The sequence below is a fragment of the Penicillium roqueforti genome, assembly GCF_015533775.1.
Source record: "Penicillium roqueforti strain LCP96 04111 chromosome Unknown scaffold_02, whole genome shotgun sequence".
NCBI classification, from domain to species: domain Eukaryota; kingdom Fungi; phylum Ascomycota; class Eurotiomycetes; order Eurotiales; family Aspergillaceae; genus Penicillium; species Penicillium roqueforti.
The window spans coordinates 466,164-493,877 of NW_024067566.1; the positions used below are offsets into that span (position 1 = coordinate 466,164).

Consider the following 27,714-nt stretch of genomic DNA (forward strand, 5'->3'; position numbering starts at 1 on the left):
GGCAACTTGAGATCAAACGGCACTCAAGCTGAGGATGGATGGACGGGGATCCATAGTGGCATTGCGCCAACGTCGCCAACGACACCGCTAGGCCAGATGTCCGTCCATCCATTCATACATAGTGTGCAGTGTAATCTAGCATACGTAGTGGACTGATACACTGTATGAGTCTGAGGCTGAGAGTAAGTACCGCTTTCCATTATACGAACACCTGCGTATCTTTCTCTCGGTTCTGTTAACCAGAACTTTGATGCAAAATATTAGGAATACGATGGTGTAAAGATCCAGTTTCGAAATGCGCCTACATTAGCAAAAGCCATGTTTAACTTACAAGGAATAAAGAATGAAGAACGAGAACAAAAGGATATATGTGTGATATTAAATACTCTGAATTCATTATAGACTAGGACAAAGAGTGTAAGACATCATCCTATAAGGAGAGTCGAGATAGAAGGGAATAAACAAAAAAGCCAAAGGCCAAATCCAAAACAGGGAGCCAAAACATCATCAAAATATCAAAATCAGAAGTAGGATAAAATACAGGTTAAACATGCCTTAAGCAGAAAAATTGGAAGGCTCAAAGAACCGCCATCGCCATGTAGTAGCAATAGACATAATGCATCATCATCGTCATCAAATGCATAGCACGCTAGACATTGGGCTGGGCTGGAGGGAGAAAGAAAAAGCAGAGAGCAGAAAACAGAAGGTATAACATCGAGATAGAAGATAAAAAGAAAGATGCTAGGCATGGAGGGCATCAATTGGCGTAAACGTCTTGTATTGTCTTAGGTCGTGGGGCTTGGGGTAGGCTTCACAATATTGAGAATGTGTGCCTAGGAGACGAATGGAGAGCGGGAGTAGAAGGAAAGCAGTGGAAGTCTCGCTTGCTTGAACTGGGGACGCAATGGTGTGAAGATTCAATCATAGGAAATCGAATATCAATAATATGAAAGCATTATCTTCATCGAACGTGGGGAACTCGTGGACGCATCGATGGATGTATGAAGGTCACTGTCAAGGGGAGAAGGGAAAGAGAAGCATTTCTCGTCTTGTGGTCTATCTGACCTTAGGTAGATTGTACCTAGGTTGGCAGACACATGGGCAAAATGAGAGAGTGATGAATTGTCGAAGGGAGAAAGTCGGAGGTGTTGAAAGAAGTCGCTTGAAGAGCTTGGAGAAAAACCGCGCACAATAAACACAACACGAGAACGCTGTCTATTGTTCATCAATGGCTTTATCATTCATTCATAGCCCTTGGGCCTCAAAAAACAAAGGCTGAAATCGAAAGTCGAAAATAACCCAGACTGGGATCGAAGTAAAAATGAGAATGAAAATGAAAATGACGATAGAAAAAGTATCAAAATCAAATGGTCATCGTGGAGGTTTCTCGGCTTGAGTTGTATTCGTTCGTTCCGAGTATGGTGCTGGCTGGTCAGGCCGAGTGAGCGAATCGCGCCGACTACTGTCTGACGGGGAGAACCGGTCTGCTGCAAAGCTGTAGGGCCGCTCGGCTGGGTTGCTGAATCTAGGGAAGGCGTCTGGAGGGCCTAGTTGTAAGGCATGTGGTGAAGGGAGGGGATGGACCATCTCTGTGGGCCGGGGTAGTTCACGCATGTTGATATTCATGCGGGGTGGCATATCGCGGCGCTCGTCATTTGGCGCGGGACCGGGGCCAGGTGGTAGGACTGCTGAGTGCATGGTTGGAGTGTCGTAGAGAGTTGGGGCTGGGCTTGGCTTGGGTCCGTGAAATGCTTGGGGTGCCGGCGGGAATGGTGTAGACGATGGGCCTGCCGCGGGGCTGGTCGGTGAAGAAGGGACTTTGAGTCTGCGAGACCACCCTGACCGTCGGGGGGCTGGGTAAGTTTCACCACGGGCCTCGGCTAGGAGCTTTCGTCGCTCGGTCTCTGCTTTGCTTGGGCGTCCTCGTTTACGGGGTGGTTCGCCGGGGGCGACATCTAGTCTCGGGGAGAGCTGGGCTGATGCGCCGCTTTCGCTGCTGTAAGAGGCGGTGCTGGCTGGTGGCCTTGGTTGGATTGCACGAGGGATTGGCTTGTCGGAAGGATGCAATGGCCGCTTGCGCATGGTGCTAGGGTCCATTGGGGCTGGTGGGCCGGTCATATCGGATGGTGGTGGGAATGAAGCCACTGGCTGTGTTGGAGGGTGCACGGGCTGCTGAACCATATTGAGATAGGCCGTTTTGCACGAGCTGAGTGAACGACCTTGACCGGGGCAGGTGTTAGCGCCATGTTGATATTGATCAAGCTATCCTTCCCTTTCTTTTTCTTTGGCCGGCAATTGGACGATAATACCTTGAGGAAGGGGAATATGCTCCCAGTTGGGAGTAATCCCATATTCTTTGATCATCCGTACTAGATAGCTGGAAGGAAATCCCGCTTTCTTGAGGATCTCGGTGAGTAGAGTGCACTAGTTCTTGGTCAGCATCACATTCACATCGGCTAAAGAATGCCCATACCTTGTCCTCCTCGGTCCATGGCCTATCGGATAGATTCGACATATCCAGACCATGGAAGCGGATTATAGCCGGCTTCCCTTTCCCCTGAAAAGAAAAGAAATATAACGTGAAAGAAAGTAAGAAAGAAAAACAAAAACAAAGAAAGCCTCCCAGATGATCCCGGAAACAGGACAGCGAACGGCGTCAAGGTCGTGATACACAATTCAGATCAATTGATCTCTCATATATGTTCGAGAGGAAAAGCGAAGAGAGCGAGAGAGAAAGAATTAAAAAAGAAAAAAATTCAATCAAAAGACACGCGCCAGAGAACGAGAGGATGTCTTATGTCCCCATATCCTTCCACGCGGAGACGAAACAAAAGGGATGACAAGAGGGAAACGAATGATCTGACAATTGAAGGCTTTGTAGCCAAAGAAAATGAAAAAAGAGCAGCCAAACCAAACTCCATGCAAAATCCCCAATTTATTTTTTTTTCTGGGATTTTTTCCAGGAAGAATTTCTAGCCAAACGGACTTGAGCAGCCGGGATCGCGCAGGAGACCAGCGTTCGGGAGGGAAGCTGCAGGGACGATGCTTTCTGGAGAGTGTTACAGTACAGGTTAGAAGAATCTGGTAAAGTATATACCACAGGTGAATAGAAATGGGGGTGTTTCAGCCGGGCCAAGTTTCATATTGTTTTCCAGAAGAGTTTCGAAGAACGTGAAAAAGGCAAAATTACCACTAAGAAGACCGGGAAGCGGGGAGATTGGATTTCTGATTCCTCCGAAAGTACAATCGAGGGGTTGAATGGAGTGGGGGCTGCATTGTATCGAACAGATGAGGTCTTCTGCATAGGGTTGTATGGGCTGGGAATGCCCAGGCAATATAATGTATAAGATAGGCTTAGATCTCGCCGAATTGCATCGTTGGTTCGGGAAACGGTTGGCCCTGGCAGTTCCAGAACCAAGGGACAGTTTGACGAAGCGTTATATTTTCTTTTTTTGGGGGCAATTTTAGTGCATGATTTTGGTTTCGTCGGGTCTTCTCCAGCAAAGAGTGGAATCATGGAGCCGAGAATGGGATTTGATAGGTGCCAACATGGGCCCGGGACATTGGGACGCCCCAAGAAAATGCAGAAAATGCAGTGAAAAATGATTTTGTTTGAAGCTAGCCTCAGGGGCGGTTAGAGTGGGCGATCGTACAGAGAAAAAAAGCGCGTCTGTCATGCAGCGGGTTCTGATGAAAATGGGGCCAGAACGATTGGCAGAGATGAGCCGAGTGGAGAGGCGGACTCCGCCGAGATGCAGCCATGAGGTTCTTGGTAAAATACAGGTAATTGATTAGGGGGGAATGGTGAAGATGGTGGAGATGAAGAAGATGAAGAAGAGGAGAGAGGATGAAGAAGCACGGGATTATATAGAAGGACAGCCTGAGGCAGGGAGCCCTACAATATCACATTTGATATCACATCGGTATCCCATGCGTATTGTGCCTGGTATTATCAGGAACAGTATCATGATACAGCGTATCTGATGTGTAATCCCCGTAATCTATGTCATCCATATACTAAACCAGTTTGAAACGCACAGACTTCCACGTTGACGAACAACACACATGCAGACGCGCCTTTTCCTGCTTTCTCCTCCAATCGATTTCATAACTTTCACGCTTTTGGATTTTCTTACATTTCCCCTTGTCTGGTCTTTCTTCGTTTCCATCTATATCACTTTAGGCTTATGCTGACCTTGAACAACCCTGTCACAGTTCCCGTGTGGAAATCACCACATAAATGTTAAACCACAATTGGGATTGAGGAATGACTATGGTCACTCTCCCACTACTCTACCAGAATTGGTCCATGCCTATTCCAGGTATGCTCTTTATGAGCCTGAGTGGGAAGTGAAATCAAGACCACTATACCATACCACCTATACAACATACAACCACCACTGGTGAACCGAGATGATTCAGGTCTATACAAGACAGTGAGAGTAGGCTCAAGGCGGTGAGACACCGAAAATGACAATAGCTTCGATTTCAGTCAAATTAGGAGATTTTTATCAATGAGATTGTTTCTTACCTTGACCGCTCTGGAACCCCCTTGATTCCCGAGGGCATATCCTGGCAGAATCGTCCCCGAACTTCGTATTCTGCTTTATTTTCTTCTTCCTCTTGCTCTATCTCTCTCTCTCTCTCTCTCTTTCCATATCTTCCAATCGTAGTCCGTGTTGTCATGTCTGCCCATGGCCACGCGGACTCTGAAGAGGCTCCTGCCAAAATGGAGCGGGACTCTCCGGTAAACGGCATTCATTTGAAAAACGGCGAGTCGCGTACCTCATCTCGATCTCCTCTCCCTCCGAAAAAAGAGTCCTCCCCCAACTCCGACCCATCCCATACAATGAAGGAAAACGTTGGCGACATCGTTCTTAAACGGGAACCGGGCCAACCGCTCAAGCTGTCTCGCAGCTCGTCGCAAAAAGTCGCGTCGCGACCTCCGCCGCTGTACACGCACCTGCCAGATAGCACCCAGGATGCGCTCGCCACCTTTGAACAGATCCCCGGCTGTACCTACGCCAACAAATATATGGGCTACACCGAACATGCCATGGAATGTGATTGCGCTGAAGAGTGGGGTAAGTTTGGTTTTCGAGTAGCCTCGCTGTCTTCTTGCCCGATTCCCGGCCTGATGGAACCTCCACGAGCATATCACTGATCCACTCTGTAGATCCGAAGATTGGTCAAAATATCGCATGTGGCGAGGATTCGGATTGCATCAATCGCGCGACCAAGATCGAATGTGCGGGCGACTGCGGCTGTGGCTCCGACTGCCAAAATCAACGGTTTCAAAAAAGACAGTTTGCACCAGTTGCCGTCATCAAAACAGAAAAAAAGGGTTTCGGATTGCGCGCGGAAAAGAATCTCGACCCGGGCGAATTGATTTACGAATATGTCGGTGAGGTTGTGGGAGAGCAGCAATTTCGAAAGCGCATGAGACAATATGACGAGGAGGGCATCAAGCACTTCTACTTCATGTCCTTGAACAAGGGCGAGTTTGTCGATGCGACCAAGCGAGGCAACCTGGGCCGATTCTGCAATCACTCGTGCAATCCCAATTGCTATGTTGACAAATGGGTTGTGGGCGAGAAGCTACGGATGGGAATTTTCGCTGAACGCGCGGTTCAGGCCGGTGAGGAGCTGGTTTTCAACTACAATGTTGATCGATATGGTGCCGACCCCCAGCCCTGCTATTGTGGGGAGCCAATGTGCACGGGATTCATCGGTGGACGCACTCAGACTGAGCGTGCGACCAAGTTGTCCAATGCAACTATCGAGGCTCTTGGCATTGACGAGGCAGATGGTTGGGATACCGTGGTGGCGAAACGCCCTAAGAAGAAGAAGATGGAAGAGGACGACGAGGAGTATGTGGACAGCGTGCAGCCCAAGTCGCTGGATGAAGATGGTGTGACCAAGGTCATGGCGGCTCTTGTTCAGTGCCAGGAGAAGTGGATCGCGGTCAAACTGCTAGGCCGTATCCAGCGCTGTGACGATGAACGCGTTCGCAATCGCGTGGTCCGAATGCACGGATACCAGATCCTGAACTCCCAGCTCGCTCAATGGAAGGATGATCAGAACGTGGTTCTGCAGATCCTGAACATCCTCGACGGGTTCCCGCGACTCACCCGGAACAAGATCCAGGACTCCAAGATTGAGACGAACATCCGGCCGTTGACGACCTGCGATGATGAGCGAGTCGCGAAGAAAGCGGCCGCCCTTCTCGAGAGCTGGTCTGGTCTGGAAGTCGCCTACCGAATCCCGCGCATGAAACGCGGCAAGGACGCGAAGCAGGCAATTAACCAGTTCGAGCGCCGCGAAACTGGACAACAGCAGCGCCAGCGATCTCTTACTCGCTCTCCGTCTCCTGTGTACGATGCTCCTCGTGGACCAGTGCAGCAACGAAGAGAACGAGGTCCTCAGCGGTCCAGACAACCCAACCGTCGTGGCCCTCGGCCATTGCCCGAGGGATGGTATACTGCGGAGGCGGATGGCCGCATTTACTACTACTCTGCATCAGGGAAAACCACATGGGAACGGCCAACGTTGCCTGCTACTCCTGTTACTCCTGCGCCAGGTCAGCCTGCTAAAAATCAACAGAACTTGGCATTGCAGAGTATCATTGATGGGATTATGAACACCCAGGAGGACACACCCTCCGAGCACCGAACTGATACGCCCGTCACTCCTCGGCCTTCCGCTGATCAACCGGAGAAAAGACATAAAGATGGAGAGAAGTGGAGGAAGCTTCCATTGGAGAAACAGAAGAGAATCTACGAGAACACTGTGAGTATTCACGCAAAACACGAGATATAACTAGACTAACATAGCACAGCTTTTCCCGCATATCAAGCCTGTGGTGGATCAATACAAGCATAAGATCCCCGACCATCATCTCAAACGATTTGCTAAGGAGGTAAGCTCATGGTCCTCCCTTCGATTCTTTCTGGTGCGATTTCAATTTGCTGACATCCTCATTAATAGACCGCGAAGAAGCTCGTTGAAAGTGATTACAAAAATAATCGCGTCAAGGACCCTACCGCGAAGATCTCCGCGAAGCACCAGCAAACCGTCAAAAATTACTGCAAGACCTTCTTCCGCAAGGCGGCAGCCAAATACGTAGATCGCGAGAAGCAGGAGGGCGAGAAGTCGCAGGACGCCACCCCAAACCCCGGAAGCGAGGTTCCTAGCACAGGTGACGATGAAGCTGTCGCGGGTGCGTCTGCGAGTTCTCCCCCGGAAGACGATGACGCGTCTCTCAAACGCAAGCGAAACGGAGTCTTGAATGTCGACGGTGCTGAAGAAGGAGCCGCTTCTCCCTCGAAAAGACAGAAATCTACACCCCCACCGCCTCCTCCTCCGCCCCCTCCAGCAGATCTCCCTAAAGAAGATGGTGATGGTGATACCAGCATGGGAAACACCAGGGACGCTTCATCTCCGAAAGCCGAGTCGGGCGCTGGAGTCGACGTTGCCATGGAGGTATAGGCAACTCCTGCGCGTCTTGTCTTATTTTGTGCTTCTGCATCAATACCCAAAAGCGAGTCAAAAAGCGAGAGAATCGGAAGAAAATGGAGGGATTAAAACTGATATCTCAGTAACCTACATTACTTTTGCTTCTACCGTGTTCTTTTTGTGCCTTTTTTACCTTTCTTATTTTTTTGCTTTCTATTGCTTTCTATGCTGTCGACAATACCCCCGAGCCCAAGTGCCACTATCATAGTTTGCATCAATTCAGCCCATCTTGAGCTGTAAGCTTGTCTTTTAGGAGATCTATACCTCTAGGCGGATATCTAAAAGTCCACAAGACTACCATCATGATCGATATCGATATGCTCAAGTGTCAACATCTATATCTCGATTAATTTTAGAAAATCTTTTTGATACTACACACTCCATCCATCATGCATAATTCATTCGAGTATATGCAAAGCACAGGCATTACAGACTCCCAAAGAAAAACCCATCAGACCGAACAGAGAGCAGAGAACACAGAGCCGAACAGGGGCCCCCCAAAAAAACCAAAGGAATTTTGCCAGTAACTTTGAAATCAAAAAATCATTCCAGCGTGAAAATAAGAACAGGACCATGTACCGTAAAGAGCTCACCAGAAAAAGTTGCAAGAGACAAAAATCTAGTAGAAACTCTCCACGATACTATCCTTATTGACACCAGCCCCGGCGGCGCCGCCGGGCGCCATCTCGCCGAGTCGGAACACGGACTCGATAACGCTCAGCTCAGTGGCTGTGGTGTCGAGGCCGGTGATGGCGAGCCAGTCGTTGACGACCATGCCGGCGCCGACGACGGGGGAGCCACGGTTCACACTGCCGGCCACGAGGGGGACTTGCAGGAGCGAGGAGAGCTCGTCCTGGTCGCGGATTGAGGTCTTGGGGTGCACGATTCCGCCTTGGTTTGAGAGGGCCATGTACGAGCCTGTGAGGACGTTGTCGGCTACTGTTTGGCGGAAGACTTCTACGCCGAGGACGTCGGCGATGCTAGGAAAGAAGATATGTTAGTTTTGGAAGAAGAAAAAAGGAAGGAAGTTTGGGATGGATGAATGCGTTATGAGGGCTGGACTCCTACTCACATCTCCTCAGTCTCACGCTCCAGATCCGGGTGCACGATTGCGACGTGGTCGTTGCAGCAGATAACATTGCCAAGCGCGGAAAGGCGCTCTTCTATGCGTTGGATTTTGACTTCGGCTGGAAGCGTGTTGCGCAGGTGTTGCAATTCTTGATCTGTGGTGGTTGTGGGGACGAGGAGACCTTTGCGGTTACTAGAGGCGAGATATTATTAGCATTTGTGTTTTTCTTGATAAGTTTTCCTTTCCTGACAGGAAAAAAAAGGCTGTTCATTTTGAACTAGCTATGGCCGACTCACCCGACGATTAGACGGCCGACAATGCGGGTTCCGGCGATGGTTGCGTGGCAGATGGGAATGACATCTTGGAGTTCGGATTCGAAGACACTGCATTTGAGTGTTAGTGGTAGTTCCTGAGTGGATTGGGGTAGAGGCTAGGGATTGAGATTGAGATTTGAACTGGCACAGCATTGGCAGTGTCTGGATATGCCTTAGCACCACCCTTCCTATCCATGCCAGTCCCAAGTCCCAATCTCACACCCTTTTGAATATCTGAACGACACACCTGTAGAAGTTCTCCGAAGCACCAACCGCAACGATAGCGTAGGCATTTGTCAGGCAAGAGAAAACGCCGACCCTAGAAGGAAACCGTCAGCCGCAGCCCCCGAGCGTTCGTTCTTTGCTTTTGGGAGATCCTACTCGTTCGAGTTCTCGAATTGCGCGCGAACAGCCATAATGGTTAGAGTATCAGAAGATGTTGCAAAGAGCAGAGTGGGAAAAAGTGTGCGGTGAGGAGCGGGGTAGCGAAAAGCGCAAAGCTAGCAGATGCAAGATCAACAGGAACGGAAACTGTGATCTAGAATTAGGGAATTCAAGGATCGAGTCTAAGATTTGCAGAATGAAGCCGAGATAAATAATTTGGCAGAGACGTGCGATCCAACTGAAAAAAGAACAAAAGCTCGAGCCAATTAGAGGCTTCGCTGAGTTTGCCCCGCCGGAGCCGCAGAGGCGAGTTGGTGGGTTGGAAATATGTACCGGTACTCATTTTACTATGGGACAAATTATGGTATACTATGTACCGCTACTTAATTTATACTGACTCATTCTGTCTCATCTTGACGGTGATTCATTCTGCATACAACATAGTCTAATATTCCAAGGTTTACTCTAATATCAGTCATAGCTACGCACAGCCATGCACAGCCACAAGAACAAAACATAGGCCTGGCTAGAAGCTAGAATATGGCTGATGCTACAGCATGTCAACCCTAGTCATCTTACTCATCCTTGCTATAGCCCAGATACCGAAGTGAGAAATCAATCTAAATCATCAAAAGTACGTATTGGACTAGATCTCGAAGGGTCACTGCGCACGCGCGACATTAGAGGAGGCCTAAGCTTGCGACTTGCCAGTTCGATTCAAGAGAACGAGTGCATCTTCATCAAGATACTAAGTACAGAGAGAGGAAAGAAGAAAACTATCTACAGGCTGCATTCTCCTGGTTTTGTGCGGTCTTCTTCTTCTGCAAACCATGCAAAATATGGAAGCTCGCTTAGGTTCCCTTCCAATCGAGGAAGGAGCGATTCTCCCAGAAGCAGAAGGTACAGATGGAGTACGAGGCCAGATCGTCATGCAGCTGACTACCTCGTACATGTATCCCAAGAGTTGACCGCTCCCAAAGTATAGCCAAGCCGGCGCACAGAACTGCCCCCTCTCTTTTATGATAGTGGCAGTTTTCGTCTTTGCGCAGTTGGACCCGCCTCCATTGCCTTTGTAATGTGTTTTTGCAAGATCTGGATAGTGTTTGATGTGGTTTTCCTGACATAATTTGCAACAAATATTCATCGCCGAAAGTAGCCCTAGAGCCACTATGCTTTTTCTCTGGAGTTGCTGGATTTCTTTCTGCCGAAACCAGAGATCAGGAGATTCTGGTGTATACGTTGATATTCGCGTCATCTGTTCGCGGGATGGAGACGCCGAACATCAGGCTTTCAGGAAGCCTAGTCCAGGCATTGACCAATAGAACGAATGGAATACCAACAGCGAAAATGGACATGGGGATTTGCTCGAAGGAACTTCCGAACTGTCCATGCACAAGCGCAGCATAAAATGCTGGCGCAAGGTATCCAAAGTTAACTATGAGAAGAAAGCTATCTTCTTCGTCCTGTGATATGATAACTCTGCCTCTACCAGGGTATGTTGCAGAGCCAGCATGTGTTTCTTGTGTATCATCCCGATACCAGCCAGCTAGTACCTGGGCAGTGCTGCCACGAACCTGCCGAAGGGATAAACCCGCCGCCAAGATCCTCGAGTCTGAAGGGTAGACCATTCGATTCCGCATTTATATTCTTCCTCCGGTATAGCATGGAATCGAGCGGGAGATTACTCCAATTATGGAGTTGTAGGACTAGGAGGCGAGGAAGAGAAAAGTAGCTATATCGATCAAGTTCTCAACATAGGCAACCTCTGCGGCGAAAAGAGCCATTTGCTTTAGCGACGACATCTCGATGAATGTCTCACTAGTAGTAGGTGCATCCTTTCTCTTTCCTCTGGTTTCCTCGGGAAAGCCATCCATGGCTCTTGCGCAGTCCATATCATATTGCCGTGTTGATGAGTTACTTCTTTATATCCGTCCCTCCAGGAATTCCAGGAGAATATTTGGCGACTTGGTCAAGTGGTATTGGAACCGGGCACCGAAGGACTGGGACATATCTTTCCAGTCACGCAGGAGGGCGTGACATCAAGACGTTGGACAACCGAGCTTCCTTTCCATGTTTTTCGAGCGGGACTGCGTACTCTAAACAATGAATCCCATTCCCAAGTATTTGATTGTGGTGGCCATATTGGCCTAGGCTCTGCTCTGAGTTGTTGGACCTCAGCTCATGGTTGAATATAGCGGGGAATTCCATCGTCGATGAATCCAGTTTTATGGTTGATTGGCTTCGTCTCGGGAGTTGGATTAATATTTGTATATAGAGTAGCAGAGTTCCGCATGGCTTCTCCAGATAGTCTGATCGATCCGGCTTGATGATGGCCCGTTCTGAAAACCAAGGGGTGATCTTAAATCCATTGTCATCGATGATTTGGACTTCGATTAGAGCCATTTCGCATACTACCGATCCAGAGGCAAGGCCGACAGAGGCAAGCCTTCAAGATCTGCATGCAATAGTGGAATCAATCCACTGGTTGCCGTCATCATGCTCCTCAAACCAGTTTGTAATAGTGCTGGCATCGACTTGAAGTGAAGTGCCTCCATGAGAAAAGGTCTCGAGAAGTCTTCGATGGCTGGTGGGTTTTTGTATATGAGGAGTTATCGGCACATGCGAGAGAAGTCATTTTTGGAAGCTAAGTTTGTCTGGTTTGTGTCGTAGACGTAAATGATGAGTGAAAGAAGTGAAGGGGGTAAAAAAGGTGAAAGAGAAGAAACAAGTGGAAGAAAAGAAAGAGGTGGACAAAGTGGAAGTGAGATGGGATAAAGAACTCCCAGTCAAAACAATTCTGGCGTCTTCTCTAATTAGGACATCCCTTCGATGAACTCTCTCTTGACTTCATTTGAATCTCTCACTTTTCTCACTTGCTGCTTACTTTCACTTTACTTTCACTTCAGATCTGATCTGTTTTGATATCACATGTCTCTTACTCTTTCCTTACTACAAAACCCATTCAAACGAGAAAATGTATTCATTCTGATGCCCTCCCCCCCTATCCCCACTCAGGGGGGAGGACATCGCAACTAAACGTACAAAAAAAGAATTGGTATCAACTGCGGGGAACGCTCACAAAAATCTTGGTACAAGCCGGCGGGTCTAGTACCCGCGCGGCGGGGGCGGGGGGTGCGAGCCGGGCGGCGGCGGCGGGAAGTACAGGGAGGGCGCGTGGCCCTGGGGCATGTAGCCCGGCAGGGGCAGACGCGCGAAGTTCGAGCCCGGGGGTGGGGGCAGCTGCGGCGGCCCGTTCATTGCGAACGGGTCCGGTAGGCCCATCCCCAGACCCAGCTGCTGGCGGGCGGGGAGAAGGCGCCGCGGCTGCTGGGTGGGGGTGGGCCGAGGGAGGATGAAGGACCGCGGGTCCGTTGGCCCGTGGCCGTGGAGAGAGGGGGGTGGGCCCGGGTGGGCGTGGGTGGGGTGGGGGAGGAGAGCACGGTGGTGCGCGCCGGGGTCAGTTCGCATCATTGGCAGATGTTGGGGCATGGGCTCGGTCAGAGCCGCATCTGCCAAGATGGAAAGTGCCCGTGGGTGCACGGGGAAATCAGCGCTGCCATCGTAGCTGACGAACTTGCCAGCTGTCTCTTGCTCTCGGATGAAGGAGGCTGCATTCAGCATGCCGTTGAAGGCATCTTTGGCGCACATGCGCAGGGCATCTTCGTCGCTGATTTCTGTTTCTGCTGGTGCGATCTCCTCGTTCAGGCGGCCCATCCGTACTCTCTGGACGAACTCCTCCCATCCCTCCTCCGCGGCCACAAAGTCCGCTGCCCCCTCCGGGTCTCGAACTGCTTCGGCTGCAAATCCGCGCTCTACCTGTCTTACCGCCGTATCGCCGTCTCGGAAAAGGAAGTGCTTCACGGATTCCTCGGAATCCGATGTGTCGTACTGGGGATTGATTAGCTGGGTATTCGTTTGGGAAGTCAGCGTACTAACCTCGGTGTGTTCATCATCCTCGGCCACCCTGCGGCCTTGGATCAGGGCCATCATCTTGCCCATAAGCATGGTAACCATCTCCTCTTGCATTTGCTTGATGAGCAGCTGTTTCCACGGTTAGAATTCTTCAGTGATACAACTTCGATCCAAACTTACATTTGCAGTGTCTTTGATGATGTGAACTTCGCCCACATATTTCTGAGTCTCCAGCTCAGTGTTCGCCGTGTACTCGATGTTCAATTTCTCAGTTGCCTTGCGTTGGTACTCATCCAGATCCCGCTGGACTTGTTCGAACTCAGGGCATTCTTTGTGCGCATTTTTATCACGGGAAAGCTTGTGCACGGTCTGCTCGGCCATGAAGCTCAGCGCAATATGCTGTGCCTGGCCAACCTTCTTGAAGAGCGCAGACATTTCCTCCTTGCGAGATTTTGTCGGCATGGACTCTGGCGTAGGCGATGGGGTGGGACCACGCCAGTTTTCGTTAATGTCCCAGATCTCGTCTTCGATTTTCTTGCCGCGTTTGATCAGAGTAGCCTTGGCACGGCCACGTCCTCGACCGCCTCGAGGCTTGGTAACTGCTGCAGGTCGAACTGGGCCGACGAATCCACCGCGGCTTCCGCGACCACGGCCTCGGCCACGTCCTCGACCCCGGCCGCCACGGGCTCCTCGACCTCCACGACCTCCTCGGACAGCGCTGTCGGCAGGGGGGTCGAATTCTTCCGAGGGAATAGGGATGTCCTCGGGAGATGTTTCATTCTGAGTTGATATCTCTGTGCCATTTAAGTGGCTTTCTGGAGTCTCTTCGAGCTCCGTCTCATCAATCCGCAGCTTTTTGTTCACGCGGTCCTCGGAATCAATATCCGGAGTTTCATTTTGCTGTTCCAGTGACTTTCGTTTATGCAGTCGGGGTGAAGACACCTGATTGGAAGGCGCTTCTTCAGTCTGGGAAATTTTGGGACTTTGACCCACGGGAGTAGCTCCCGGCGACACAGGGGCCGAAGCAACCATGCGAGGTTCAGGGGATTGAGATACTTTTTGAAAGGGAGGTTCGGACTTGAATTCCTCGTCATACTGGTGCATGTCATCATCTGGCTCGGTGATCTGATTATCAACGGCCTTGGTTGGTGAGACATCTTCTTCGAAGGAGCCCTCTCCATCCGGCTTCAGTCTTGCTGATTGCCGGGTGGTCCGCGAGGACTCAGGAACAGTCCGAGGATGCCGAGGACGCCGCATGCGAGGGGTCTCTGGATTTTGCGAGACGGCATTGATTGCGGTTTCATTTTCATTTTCGCCATCATGGGCATCATCCGCATCAGCTTGAATTAGTTTGAGTGAGGAAATTTTTAATTTGACGATGTGCGAGCGAACTTCAGGTCTGCTCGGTGATTCATCGGCAGGAAGATGGCCAGGAAGACTAGGAACGCCAGGGAATCCAGCGCGGCCACGGCCGCGACCACGTCCTCGGCCTCGACCTCTTCCCCGAGTAGAGGGGGGAGTGGGAATGATATCTATACATCTCAGAGATTGGACCGATGGCGCAGAGCTGTATATGAACATACCTTGTGCAGTGCGTCCAGATCGCGTAGAAATACTAGGAGTCCTAGCAGCAGGCTGTGCAGCCGCGCGGTTTTTCCTTCTTCCCACCATCGCTGTTGGTCTGAAGAAAATTAGTTTTGAACGGGGAATTGATCCAGTAGCAGCAAGGGGGAAGCGCGGGAAATCAGGGTGGTAAGAATGAACAGGAAAATGAGATGTAGGACACAGAGGTGCAATGGAAGCAAGTTCCCAAGCTCTTCAGTAGGAAAATAGTAGAAAAGGGCAAAGTACAAGTCGCGTTTCCAAATGCAGAATGGAGAAAGGAAACGTCACTCTTGTAGCAATGGAGAAAAAGGCTTGGCAGGAAAAGCGTGAAGTAGAGGTAATACACGTCCCAGATCAGAAGAAGCAAAGATGCAGAGATGCAGAGACCCGAAGATCCCAGATCCCAAGATCCTAAAGATCCGACGAACCTCACGGTCACGATCCAGGAGACAGGGTTTACCAGCGATAAGAAAAACAAAGTGTGGGGAGTGGAAATGGAAATGGAAGGGGGAGACAGGGAAGACGCAAGTAAGAACCTACCAAAGCGACGGATCTAGCAAAAAAAGATGCGAAGTAATCGAAAACGCAGAGATCTACTGCAGGATTTGACCGGGTGGATGGGGAAAACGGGGCCAAGTAAGAAAAAAAACGGGGGGGAGAGAAGAAGATGCGAAGAGGAAAAAAGAGGTTCGATGGAATAAGACAGGGAAAAAGGGCCAAAACAAGGTGATTAGGAGAAGTTGGAACCGGCGTCTCACACAATTCAAGCAACGGGATGTGTTTTGTTGAATCGAATTGAATCAAGTCGAAGAAGAAATTGCATTGTTCTGATTATTGTGTATTCTTCCATTCTATGTCTATTGAGCCCGACTTTGCCGCTCGGCTGAGGCTCGGAAGGACAATAGCATACACCTTCAATACATGACTATATTCTGAATAGAATACATTCATTCCCTCTACAACTGCCTTGGAACAATAGAGTCTATACCATCATGTACGTGTATCGATTCCCAGCCACTTCCGGCATACGTACGGGGGTATTTGGCATGGACAGGTCTACGTATAGTTACTATAGGTATGCTGATATTGTCTGTCTATTTATCTTATCTTCAATAGACTATTCATATACTGTTCATATCTATTCACATCTATTCACATCTATTATCCTTCTTGATATCTTCTATAGTTATCCCCTTCCCCTAAGAAAAAATATACGGACCCACTTAAGTCTAAGAGTCGGTGACAACAACGCATGCGGATGACTTGCACTGTAGACTATATACATATTGTATATATTGTACGTACTCTTCATGCTATTACTTTGATTCTATGAGCCCCAGCTGAGATATATTCCGGAGTATCTTCAGATAATGTGTCTCTTCAAGGCACGCTAGTCCACGTCATCCCTAGCTACGGAGTACTTTGTATATTTCCTTTTTGCCACAAGGCTGTCACCAGGCCATTAATTAACATGGCATCATTCTCAAGTCCATCAGGAGTAAAATAAACTTCCAGGTATCGTATAATAAAGCGCAACAAATACGAGTGCCAATCAGCCACATTACTCCGCACTACTCATCGTCGAATATATACTTTGACGCATTCAGTAACTATATGCCGCAGCAAGATCCAATTATACCATCCGTCCATTCCCTATGTACACAAAATATATCCAAGGATCCACCCATATCCATACCCATCATGTACAAAAAAGCAAAAGCAAAACAAAGAGCAAAAAGCAAAAAATCATGCAGATCAAATATACCGAGGTAGATCAATCACTTTTCATAAGGGGATTCGTTCAATTCATATCTCTTCTCGGAATGCGAACGAGCAAAACCACGAGTCGGCCTCGGGCGGAAGCTCTCGTCCGACTCCGGCAATGGGGAGGGCGTGCGCATCGCCTGGTCGCGGAGGGAGCGGGCAGACCGCATGCGCGTGATCGTGCCGGCCGTGATAGTCTGTCCCGCGCTCGGTGAGGCCTTGACCATTGTGCCCGGCGCAAAGGTGGGCGATGGACAGGGACTAGTTGAGCGGAAGAGAGGGTGGATGTTGTTCTCGTCGAAGGGGTTGTATTCCCACGTTGAGCTGTTGGAGCTGGACTGCGTGGGGGAGTCGACGCGGATTGTCGACGCTGTTGGCGACGGCATGGGGTGCACTAGCCGGTCTAAGGAGAGTGCGCTTGGTGGGCTGCGGCGTAGGCTGGGCATGCTGCGGATGCTGTGGGTGCCCCGGGGCAGGGAGCGAGGGTCCCGGTATGGGAGGGTGTCGGGCTTTTTGTCCTGTGTTGGGGATGGGCTCCGGGAGGTGCGGGTTGAGGAGCTGGTGTCGATGGACGCGTTCTTCTCTTCCTTTGTGCTGGAAGGACAGAGTGTTGCGTCAGAGTAGCGGCTGGACCGCCGGGGGAATTTGCGGAGGGAGGATCTTTTGGGCTCGAATAGCTCGGACAAGTCGCATACTCGAGGGGGTGATGGGAGGAAAGTAGGGCTTTGGGGGCTGTCCTTGAGCTCTTGCGAGTTGATATCTTGAGAGTGGGCACGCGGCCATTCAGGGTTGGAGTTCTCTTGGGCTAGTGTTACTGCGAGATATCCGCAGTACAAGCCCTGTGCGAATACTGATAGTGCCCAGAACACAGAGCGAACCACGAAGATCGAGGTTCGAAGGCTCATTGCCATTGCCCCGGCAGATGCTGCGGCGGCAACAAGTAAATATCCACCGGCGACATACATGCATTGTCGACGGCCGGTTGGGATATTTCGGTGGTACAGTAGACCGATGGCAATCAAAGCCACGCAGCTCACTGCACTTAGGATAGTCGAGGCCACATCGGGCGAAGCTTTTGATTTTGCGTAGCAGATACCATTCAGAATGGTGGCAATGAATGTCATGAACAATGAGGCTGCTGCCAACGAGTAAGATAGGTAAGACATGGCGAAAAGAGAACGATTTGGCAAAGAATGGCCTGGAAGTATATATATCAAAGAGAGTAAGAGAGTGGATATGTCAAACGTTGGCAGGCTGCCAATCCAAGACGTTTACCAATGCACGAAATGAGTGTTAGGAATCTGCAGACTCCATGAGAGGGAAGATGTCTGTATTTATGAGTCGAGCATGCGTCGATGCAGGAGATGGTTCGCAACACGGGACGGGGCAATGCGGATCTCAGCGTGGCTCAAAGTATATCGACCGGGGAAGCAGTCGGTGTCAACCTGTCAATTCTTTTTTTTCCCAAAGGAGCCGGTCTGATCTATCATTCCGGCATGGTGGTTAGACTTTGTATATAATCGGCTTTGACAGGGATCATGTCGATTGGCCTAGGCAGAGCGATCCCGCCGGGGATGCATAATGTGTGTGGATATCGGCAATTGCCATCTTTCTAGCCATTGAGGCGAAGACATTGCGCTTAATTCTGGGGTAGCCCTATCCTGTCAGGACTCAGCCTAGACCCGTCATGCAGAGGAATCCGATAGTCTGATTTAGTCCTCTGCACGCCTTCGCATATATCTAAAAGACGTAAAGACATGAGACACACAAAAGAGCATCTGACAATATATTGGAGTGTTCTTACGGAGTACATTAACACCCCTAATAGGTATCATCTTGGACCCGACAAACACACTATATTACTGAAGGATTACTACGTCAAAGACAGAGCGCATAGGCGACTATTCTCATTTCTTTAATCTCACTAACTGACACTATTTAATCTGATCCATCAGTCTTGTGGACACCACCGCCCGATTGAGGTGGCGGATCCTCTTCGATCTCAATAGTGCGGGCCGAATGTGATGTGTCTCTCTCCCTTGCAAGAGAAAATCTCCGCGCTCCCCTGGATCTCGGCTGAACCAGCCTGAGATAAGTTAGTGCGAATTAGGCAGATCGAAGATTGTACTTTGTAGATTTTATAGATCCATACTTCGTAGTAGCTGGAGCCACGGGATATCTTGACCTGTCCTGCAGGAACTATGGAGTATACAGGTTGAATTGTCTGTTTCCACTCTTCCGGAAGAAGCCTGCCGCATGCCATTGAGAGTATTTGTCAGTTTTAATTAAGAGATTTGCGTGTTCTGTGGATTTTTCATATGTATCCTTTTTCCGTGTGGGTACGATATGTGCAATGTGCAATGTACAGTGTACACCCTCCGTGCTACTTACTGAGAGGCAATAGTGGCGCTTAATACTATATTATACAGGAGTTCGGAAGTACCGAGAGTTCATTGTAGAGAGGACTTCGATACCATTGCAGCAATTTGGGATATAGATTTGCATCTCCAACCTGTTGACTCCAGATGTCTGCCCAGGTGGGATGTTGTCATCCAGGCGGCAACAGGCAACCAGCTTGGAATCAAATAATCCGATGTACACATATGTACACACATAGACCGGGAGAGAGCTATACACAATATGGAGCCTATAATAGCTGTCAATATCAAAACTTCCTTTCAAAAGTTACCCTGGCAAGTTGACGCAAGTTGTCATGATCGTGGTAGTTGAGTAGTGGAAGTAAATCCGAAGGCGGTCACCGCACTCGTTTGCTATCATCGTCACTCTGAATGCTCCCCTCCTACTTTCTTTTCTTTTCTTCGACTTTTCTTCGACTACATCGCTGAGAGGATCCTTTGCATCAAGTAATCTCCCTCTCTCCTATCTCAATCCGTCATCTTTTCTCCCTATCCCTTTGCTCCCTGGTTTTACTCAAAAGCGGCAAAATGAAGCTCACTTTCAAGGTACGAAAACTTGCTCTTGGGGTCCTCACTGCTGCAGACTGCTGACAGTCATCGATTACAGGATCTGAAGCAGGAGAAGTTTGTCATCGATGTCGAACCTTCTGAAACTGTACGTGTGTTCCTGTCGCTATAACTACCCATCGTCATCTAGTGCGGGGCTCATCTGTTTAGGTTCGCGAGGTCAAGGTCAAAATCGCCCAAGAGAAAGGCGAATATGAGGCAGAGCGCATGAAGGTCATCTACTCTGGTTCGTATTTTCCCCCTTGCTAGACGGATTCTCCGTTCACGGTGCTATGGCTAACCTTCGCTTTGTTCCCTTTATAGGAAAGATCCTTCAGGATGATAAGACAGTCGAATCTTACAACATCCAAGAAAAGGACTTCCTAGTGTGCTTGCCTTCGAAGGTATAGGTTAACCTGGTCTATGATTTCCGAGCCAGAGCTGACATTTGATGTAGCAACCCAAGGCCGCCTCATCTGCCGCTTCCTCCCAAGTTCCCTCGACCCCGGCTCCTCGAGCTCCTGTGTCAACGCCTGCTGCTCCCCCGGCTCCTCATGCTGCCATTGCTCCTCCCTCTTTTGCCGCCCCCGCGACACCTTCCCCGGCCGGTGCAGCTCCAGCTCCAGCGAGCGGTCCCGCTTTCGGAGACCCTTCCGCTCTCACCATGGGCTCTGCCGCTGAGGGCGCAGTCGTCCAGATGGAGGCAATGGGATTCACACGTACCGATATCGACCGTGCCATGCGCGCCGCATTCTATAACCCCGATCGTGCCATCGAATATCTCCTAACCGTAAGCTTTTGTTGGAAGTTACTTCTTGAATGTTTGCTAATGATCACGACAGGGTATTCCCGAAAACATCCAGGAACAGCAACAACAACGACAAGCCTCAGAGCCAGCCCCTACCGGCGCTGCTCCTGCTGCCCCTGCTGCTCCTTCCAGTGATGAGCCGCACCTCAACCTCTTCGAAGCTGCCGCTCAGGCCGGTGGTGAAGGTGGTGGCCGAGCTCGCGGTGCTGCTGGTGCCGGTGCCGCTGGTGGCGAAGCTCTCGGCAGCCTGGAGTTCCTCCGCAACAACCCCCATTTCCAACAGCTTCGTCAGCTTGTCCAGCAGCAGCCTCATATGCTCGAGCCCATCCTCCAACAGGTCGCCGCTGGGAATCCTCAAATTGCGTCAATCATCGGACAGAACTCCGATCAATTCCTGCAGCTTCTAGGTGAGGAACTCGAGGACGAGGAGGCTGCCTTGCCACCCGGCGCGCAGGCCATTTCAGTTACGGAAGAAGAGCGCGATGCTATTGAACGTGTATGTTGAAACTTCCCCTCGATCTCATAGTTTTATGACTAACCCACAACCAGCTATGCGGTCTGGGCTTCCCTCGCGACTCCGTCATTCAGGCCTACTTCGCCTGCGACAAGAATGAGGATCTCGCCGCCAACTTCCTCTTCGACCAGCCTGACGAGGATGAGCAGTAAAGAATTATTGTTCTCTTTTCGACTTCTCTTCCTCTCCTACTTTTCCCCTTTAACGTTATGTTCTATGATGAATACCAAGCATGCTGCTGTTTGAATTGATTCCCATCTCTCCTCACCGGATCCCTTCCCATGAATACGACTCAGTGCTCAGCTAGCGTGTCTGAGTTCCTGTTTGCTGAGTGTGTACTTGGCTTCTTTGCATCCCGCTGTTCCCTTTCTCCATAACGCCTGTTATGTATTTAGCTTAATGGGAAAAATGGGACTTGTTCGCTGCATTTGGAGTATGAGTAGTCGTGTAATGTTCTAGGATAAGTGGCGATCTTCAATCTGGTCATCTGTCATGGTGTGATTTTCGGTCATGCGTATTTTATATGCAGGTAGACTGTGCAGATGACCTGCGAATAGTACAAGGTATCCGCTTTGGAGAAGTCTATATATATCCTCCACTTGGTACTAGGCCGCGAGACCCGCCAAATCGTCATAATATATCTCCACCCAGCATTCCTTATGTCGAGTTGATATATACAACAGCCCTTATTGCCATTATCAGGCAACATTCCAAGAGTATGAATGTATTTTTCGAATGTCCGTACAAATATTCAAACTGACAATGCGCTACCCGCATACCATAACCCAGCTGACCAACCTACAGGAATAAAAAAAGCCATTGAATAAATTGAACATGGTACTACTTACACGTAGTCATGTAGAGGTAAGTACAAGACCAGAACCCCCAAAGATATCAACTCGAATCACGCCCATCCCCAATGCAAAAAAGGTATCTCATAGACCCAGGAACCAACCCTAACATGCACCGAAAATATTCAGAGAAAGAGAAAGAAAAAGAGAGAGGAAGAGAGAGTGCTCAATTCAAATGAGAATGTACATAATGCATGTATGTAGTTTCCCAAATACACAAGATGAACAAAAAATACAACGCCGCATCCATGGACATACGTAGAAGTACATCCATGAACGAGAAGGAGAAGAAGAAGACTTATTTGCAAGATCTCTGCACAGACCAAACATCCAGCCCACGGCGTCCAACGACCCGTTTCAGAGTCGGCAGGATCCCGTCGTCGCCGAAGTCCATGTCATCGAGGTTGAGGTGGTTGCGATACGACCACAGTTGATGGAGCTGCAAAGTTTGGTTTTGGGCTTGGGCTTGGTCTTGGGCTTGGTCTTGGTCCTGGTCTTGGCTCTGAGGCGCAGAGAAGACGTATTGATCGAGGAAAGTAGCCGATGTAGGCGCGACTAGGAACACAGGCGATGGAGTAGAGCAGCCGGGTACAACCAGCTCCAGCTGCTGGATCATATCCACACCTGACATGCCCATGAGATCCAGCGTCTGGATTTCTGTGGACTGGTCGTCTCCACCGAGAAGCCACAGCGGTGGGGAGTATGTCTTCCACCAGAACACCGTTGCGGATGGTATGTACGGTGTTGGACTAGATGAGACGATGTCGCGCATTGCTAGCTGCGTGGGAACGACGCCGCCTTGGTGGTAGACGCCCATAAGGAAGCCCATGGCTGCGTTGAAGATGACCCATACAACAACGAGGAGGCGGGAGCCGCGCATGGGGAAGCAGCTGAGGAGGAGGGGCACGACTGGGAGGAGGAAGCGTGGTTCTTGGTGCGGAAAGAGGGAGAGGAGCATCGTTGCAGAGAGCGCGGAGAGGGCGCGCACATTGCGCATCCAGTATGGTATTAGCGGCCGGCTGAAAAGGGAGACTATCATTGCAATGTAGGCTGGGCCGAGGAGTTGGAGGAGGTTTGCAGTGAAGTGTTGGTAGTGGGGGTGGAGGCCGTGCTGGGCTAGGTTGGCAGTGTCGGTGTTGTAGAGGAGGTTGTTGAGGGGAGTTATTATGGGGTGGCGGAAAACGCTGAGGAAGGAGGCAGTTGGCCGGTAGAAGATCGTGTCTGTGTAGATGGCGATGAAGGAAAAGAAGAGACCGAAGAGGAGGAATGCTGCGAGCCCGAGTGGTCTGGCGCGAAGGCGGGGTTAGCACATGTGTATTGATGGATGAGCTGGAGGTAAAATGTATGTATATTGACGCACTTGCGCTGGAACTGAGGCAGCAATTGCAGACCCGGGAAGAGAAGGAAAGCCGGGAAAGTGATGCGGTTGAAGACGCCCACTACGGCGATGAAGGCAAGCACGGCATGGGAGAAGAAGGACGAGTGTCGCTGGAGCTAAGGTTAGCATGGATGGTGCGCTTTGGAGCTTTATCTCTCCCACCTTATTGTTGACAATGCGCCGAATCAAAACCAGCCCCCAGGCAACCAACAGGGTCTCGAGGCTGTTGGAAAATGTGTGCGTCTGATACGTCCAGGTGACATACGATGAGGCCACCAGCACCACTGTCGCGCGCCGATGACGCGGAGAAGGCACTAGCTCATAGATCGCCCAGTCCTCGAGGACAAAACTTAATAGGAACATTCCACCGCGCAGCGCATTGTAAATCATGTGGGGTGGGGGGCTGCCCTCGCCGGTCTCGGTATAGAACCATTTCAAGAGGTTCATTGGAAGCTCGTAGGCCGCCCATATTGGGAATATGCTGCGAATGGGGTGTTCAACGGTGAATTCCCATGGTATCTTCGACGGAAATGAGAATATGCGACCTGTATTCAGGCGACTTGGTCAATGTTTGTTCTTCGTATAGGAGAGTCGCGGAATTGCCGGATCGCGCTGTTTTGCTTTCTGCTTTAGGGAAAATCGCAACAAAGAGTTCCTCGCGTCCGTATAGTCGCAGTATGATCGCGATTGGTGGGGCGATCATTGGATAGTTGAACATACCTGCGAAAAGCTCTGGACCTTGGAAATTCTCATCAGGATGTAGATAGCTTGGAGACAGCGCAAAGTACACCCGAATCACCAACAACAGTAAATATGTTCGACGCCACATGGTTGGAGAAATCTAGGAACATTATTAGACGAAATTAAAGAATGAAAGTAAAGAATGAAGTGAAGGGAGAAAGGAGGGTGGGCTAACACTAACAGAAAAGAACTAGACGCGTATCATTGGATGATATCACTGTCGCGTTAAGCGGCAAATTGGAGCGGAGATTGTGAGAGGCACTTATAGATCTATTACTGTGAGATTTACATTGAGATATATCTGTCTTGATCTGCTCTGATCATTGAAGCCTAGAGAGTCTGTTTTGAAAGTGACGTAATGTTTTTCACCAAAATTGTGCACGACTTAGGCCCCCAAGGTTGTTCTGGCGCTCCATGAGAAGTACGAGTACCGCCAGACTCCAGACTAGTCTGCCGCACTCGGGTTCGGAAGTCCCCTGCGATAGTACAGCCCGGGCCACAACAGTCACTGGCCATTGCCGCTGAGGATCCATAGATGAAGTGGGCTGTTTCCTCGTATTCTTATTCTCGTATTCCTATGCCGAATGCCCTAACAGCGGTTCCGTCTCCCTTCCTCGTTATAGCGGCTTGGCTCGAAGCTTCAAATCCCCTAGACCACATTGGATCGAAATATTATTCGGCTTGGTCTTGGCATGCATCTGCCAGCACCGCAGAGTGGTGTTGAATTCCCAAGCGAGTTGGCTTCTTGGCAGGCTGCTGCTGTTGATGTATACTAGGGCATATGCGACCGGCTTGCCTGGATGAACAGGCGTAGATGATCTAGTCTGATCTAGCTTACGGTCGCCGGAAGATTGAGATCGCATCTTGACTCTTGCCGGTTGCCTAGAGAAAGTAGGAATGGCTGAACCGACGTCCATCTCGGGTGGATTGCGTGCCGGGCCGGTATTAAAGGTGGACGTTCTTGCACCTCATGTGTCATGGTAACATCTCTGTTGAAGAGGTATCATTACAGGCCATTGTTGAAGCCAATATAGTTGATCTGGCTATGTCATCGACAAAGCGGGAGCGGTTACTGTGCTCCGCTATGTAATGCTCCCCAATCCACAAACGAGATTTGCACTTAAGGAGTGGTGGTGGTAGACTTCGGGGAACCACTTTTCGCAGACGTTCTCTTTTTGCGACATTCTCTGTTTATAGACGTTGTCTTTTGTAGAAGTTCTCTTTTCATGTTTCGCGGAAGTTTTCAAAGGACGCAGGCGAGGTAATAGAGAAGCTCTGCCATAAAACAAACACCATCGCTCTTATATTTCATTCATAAACCGATTTGTGAGCCTAATGAGGCATACTCCTAGCCCTTTTATATAGTTACTGTTCTACTATGATGGTTAGTTTTTCTAACACGTTACTTTATGCTGTGACATCATACAAGCACTTATTGTACCTCTTTCGCGCTTGGGCCATTCCCAATTGTGCTTCACTGCAGCGACCAGCCCTTAAATTTGCCCGCCTGACCAGAAGATATCGTAAATCTGTCCTAATTGGAAGGAATCGAAGTAGACGTAGTAAGGCGACTTCCTATGAAACACATGTTTGAAGCACGGGTCTGAAGTGTTCCCATGGATAGACGGATTTTGTCCGTAACTACTTTAGGTTGACTAGAAGAGGTTGTAGTTTGTTCGTGTATGGATAATTAGAACAGAGCAGGATCATATCCGGCTGGTCAAATCCATTTTCAATAGGGTTGTCTTTGAGGGAAGCCTCGATGTCGATATCTAGATCCTTCGAGAATATAGATCCATACATGTTTAGCTTAGTACTTGGACAATCTACTCCGTACAAAGAATATAATTCAGAAATACATTACACCTTTTACCAAAATACAAATTCCAGCCGCCCAGATTCTTATTTCAGCCCGTAAATACGGACAGCCGCCGTTGGTTCTGGCTTAGTACGGAGTCAAGCCAGCGCTTCCAAGGTTGCATTCCCAACTGTTGGCTCAAGTCACAGGCTACTAGTCTGTTTTTGACCAGGTTCTCGTTTCTTTAAATCAAAAGAATGAGTCAAAGCAAATAATTGGTCTGATTTAGGCAACGGTCCGAAACTAAGACGTGGGGGCTGGCTTTGTAGCCTTGTGAGCCTTATTGGCTTTATGGATACCGACCGCCTTTGGTAACTTAGAACTCCCTAAACCTCATCACCCGCCATCTACTCGTTACGTCTTCGTCATTTTCAACCTGCAACTTCTCTCTTCAGACACACCAACTTCGAAACCTGGATCTTTTCGTTCAATAAGCCTACACCTTTCCACGCTTTTTCTACGCTTGGTCAGTAACATCGCCACCACCGAACGCCCCGCACTACTCGAAAACGACCAGCAACACTAACTTCAGAACATTAGAACCCATCTCCAACATCATAACCATGAGTGCTATCACCCTCACCAGCTCCGATGGAGTCGATCTTTCCGTTGGTAGGCATAATTTCCACAGCAGTCGCGAGTGGAGCTGACAGATTCCGAACAGAACGCACCACTGCTGAGCGCTCCGTGCTGATCAAGAACATGCTTGAGGATCTCGGCGACTCTGGAGAAGCCATTCCCATTCCTAACGTGAGTGTCTATTTCCGAGCATAGCCACCATCCAAGATCAGCCGCTTACACCTCTTTGTCCAGGTTAACGAGGCCGTCCTCAAGAAGGTCATCGAGTGGTGCGAGCACCACAAGAACGACCCTCCTAGTGCTAGCGACGATGACGACAACCGTCGCAAGACCACTGACATCGATGAGTGGGACCAGAAGTTCATGCAGGTGGATCAGGAGATGCTCTTCGAGATTATCCTTGTACGTTCCGTTTGCAGACTTGTTCTTCGGTACATTTACTGACTGTTCATAGGCCGCCAACTACTTGGATATCAAGGCCCTCCTTGACGTCGGCTGCAAAACCGTCGCCAACATGATCAAGGGCAAATCCCCAGAGGAGATCCGCAAGACCTTCAACATCCAGAACGACTTTACTCCTGAGGAGGAGGATCAGATCCGCCGCGAGAACGAATGGGCTGAGGAGTAAGTTGCCACCACCGTATCCATTGATTGAATCTATGCTGACATCCTGCGCTAGTCGTTAAATGATGATAATGTGTCTGTTCTCTCTTTTTAAAACAGAAAATGATATCCTCCCGGCTGTTTACGACAATGTGCAGCGTAGCCCTTGATGTCAAAGTAGGGTGATTGTTTTTCGGGGCGTTCTTTTGGCTATTTTTCTTCCCACGGTAGTTTGATATGAGTTGCAAACAATCGCTAGCCTTGCCAATGGCATTTGTTACAGTCATCCTCAAAACAGTAGCATTAGATAGCGGGGCGGTGAAGTCGATCCTTGCTTATATTTGTCCAATGACGAGAACAGGTTGTAAAATAAGCATATAAACGCAGATCAAGGCTGTACTACAAATCGTGATACAACAGTAACACACCAACCAGGAACAGACAGCATGGAAATATCTCCATGCAATGCCCCATCATAATCTACAACCAAGACCACCCCAAAAGTAGGCAAAAGGACATTCAATTCGATCCAATCAGATTTTGTATCAAAAAAGAAAATCCCCCGCCACGCCAGTCCTACAAGCCCGCCCCCAATAAAGAAGACGATCAGCCCCCAACAGCAACAAACCCTTTTGCAAACATAAACCCGGGCCTGCCATCCATCTCGACAAATTATGCGTGTTGGAAATCCATCATATCCCCACTCGGAACCGTGGAGAAAAAGCATGACGACCCATTGGAAGATTAAGAAAAAAAGAAAAAGATAGGCACGACCCAAAGCAAGACCCGGATCAAGATTTTGATAATTGAAATTTTTTGTTTGCAATTGCACTCAAGAGTAGTTCCACGATCCACT

The 27,714-nt window shown here is 49.5% G+C and overlaps 8 protein-coding genes across 8 annotated transcripts; 3 read left to right on the forward strand and 5 right to left on the reverse strand.

Annotated features, from left to right (window-relative positions):
• Nucleotides 1-1,371: 1,371 nt before the first annotated feature.
• Nucleotides 1,372-2,515, reverse strand: LCP9604111_1633 (putative AT DNA binding protein; the record flags this gene model as incomplete). Its single annotated transcript, XM_039069021.1, has 3 exons — nt 1,372-2,219; nt 2,310-2,424; nt 2,474-2,515. 3 exons carry the CDS (start codon nt 2,513-2,515, stop codon nt 1,372-1,374), a joined length of 1,005 nt encoding a protein of 334 aa, XP_038931760.1.
• A 2,214-nt stretch (nt 2,516-4,729) lies between these two features.
• Nucleotides 4,730-7,488, forward strand: set2 (SET and WW domain protein; the record flags this gene model as incomplete). The annotated part of the gene is made up of 4 exons (XM_039069022.1): nt 4,730-5,084; nt 5,177-6,789; nt 6,839-6,919; nt 6,988-7,488. The coding sequence occupies 4 exons, from the start codon at nt 4,730-4,732 to the stop codon at nt 7,486-7,488; spliced, it is 2,550 nt and encodes an 849-aa protein (XP_038931761.1).
• A 646-nt stretch (nt 7,489-8,134) lies between these two features.
• On the reverse strand, nt 8,135-9,314 carry LCP9604111_1635 (translation initiation factor 6; the record flags this gene model as incomplete). Its single annotated transcript, XM_039069023.1, has 5 exons — nt 8,135-8,495; nt 8,588-8,776; nt 8,881-8,967; nt 9,146-9,217; nt 9,280-9,314. The coding sequence occupies 5 exons, from the start codon at nt 9,312-9,314 to the stop codon at nt 8,135-8,137; spliced, it is 744 nt and encodes a 247-aa protein (XP_038931762.1).
• Nucleotides 9,315-12,387: 3,073 nt separating this feature from the next.
• On the reverse strand, nt 12,388-14,865 carry LCP9604111_1636 (uncharacterized protein; the record flags this gene model as incomplete). Its single annotated transcript, XM_039069024.1, has 4 exons — nt 12,388-13,170; nt 13,219-13,323; nt 13,375-14,726; nt 14,778-14,865. 4 exons carry the CDS (start codon nt 14,863-14,865, stop codon nt 12,388-12,390), a joined length of 2,328 nt encoding a protein of 775 aa, XP_038931763.1.
• A 1,712-nt stretch (nt 14,866-16,577) lies between these two features.
• LCP9604111_1637 (uncharacterized protein) lies at nt 16,578-17,729 on the reverse strand (the record flags this gene model as incomplete). The annotated part of the gene is made up of 1 exon (XM_039069025.1): nt 16,578-17,729. One exon carries the CDS (start codon nt 17,727-17,729, stop codon nt 16,578-16,580), a length of 1,152 nt encoding a protein of 383 aa, XP_038931764.1.
• Nucleotides 17,730-19,508: 1,779 nt separating this feature from the next.
• LCP9604111_1638 (putative UV excision repair protein (RadW)) lies at nt 19,509-21,000 on the forward strand (the record flags this gene model as incomplete). Its single annotated transcript, XM_039069026.1, has 7 exons — nt 19,509-19,526; nt 19,588-19,635; nt 19,698-19,773; nt 19,851-19,930; nt 19,984-20,316; nt 20,369-20,830; nt 20,884-21,000. 7 exons carry the CDS (start codon nt 19,509-19,511, stop codon nt 20,998-21,000), a joined length of 1,134 nt encoding a protein of 377 aa, XP_038931765.1.
• Nucleotides 21,001-21,997: 997 nt separating this feature from the next.
• On the reverse strand, nt 21,998-23,906 carry smp3 (glycosylphosphatidylinositol-alpha 1,2 mannosyltransferase smp3; the record flags this gene model as incomplete). The annotated part of the gene is made up of 4 exons (XM_039069027.1): nt 21,998-22,985; nt 23,060-23,187; nt 23,240-23,622; nt 23,798-23,906. The coding sequence occupies 4 exons, from the start codon at nt 23,904-23,906 to the stop codon at nt 21,998-22,000; spliced, it is 1,608 nt and encodes a 535-aa protein (XP_038931766.1).
• A 1,138-nt stretch (nt 23,907-25,044) lies between these two features.
• skpA (SCF ubiquitin ligase subunit skpA) lies at nt 25,045-26,941 on the forward strand (the record flags this gene model as incomplete). Its single annotated transcript, XM_039069029.1, has 7 exons — nt 25,045-25,079; nt 26,072-26,142; nt 26,217-26,288; nt 26,341-26,426; nt 26,490-26,657; nt 26,710-26,879; nt 26,935-26,941. The coding sequence occupies 7 exons, from the start codon at nt 25,045-25,047 to the stop codon at nt 26,939-26,941; spliced, it is 609 nt and encodes a 202-aa protein (XP_038931767.1).
• Between the last annotated feature and the right edge of the window lie 773 nt (nt 26,942-27,714).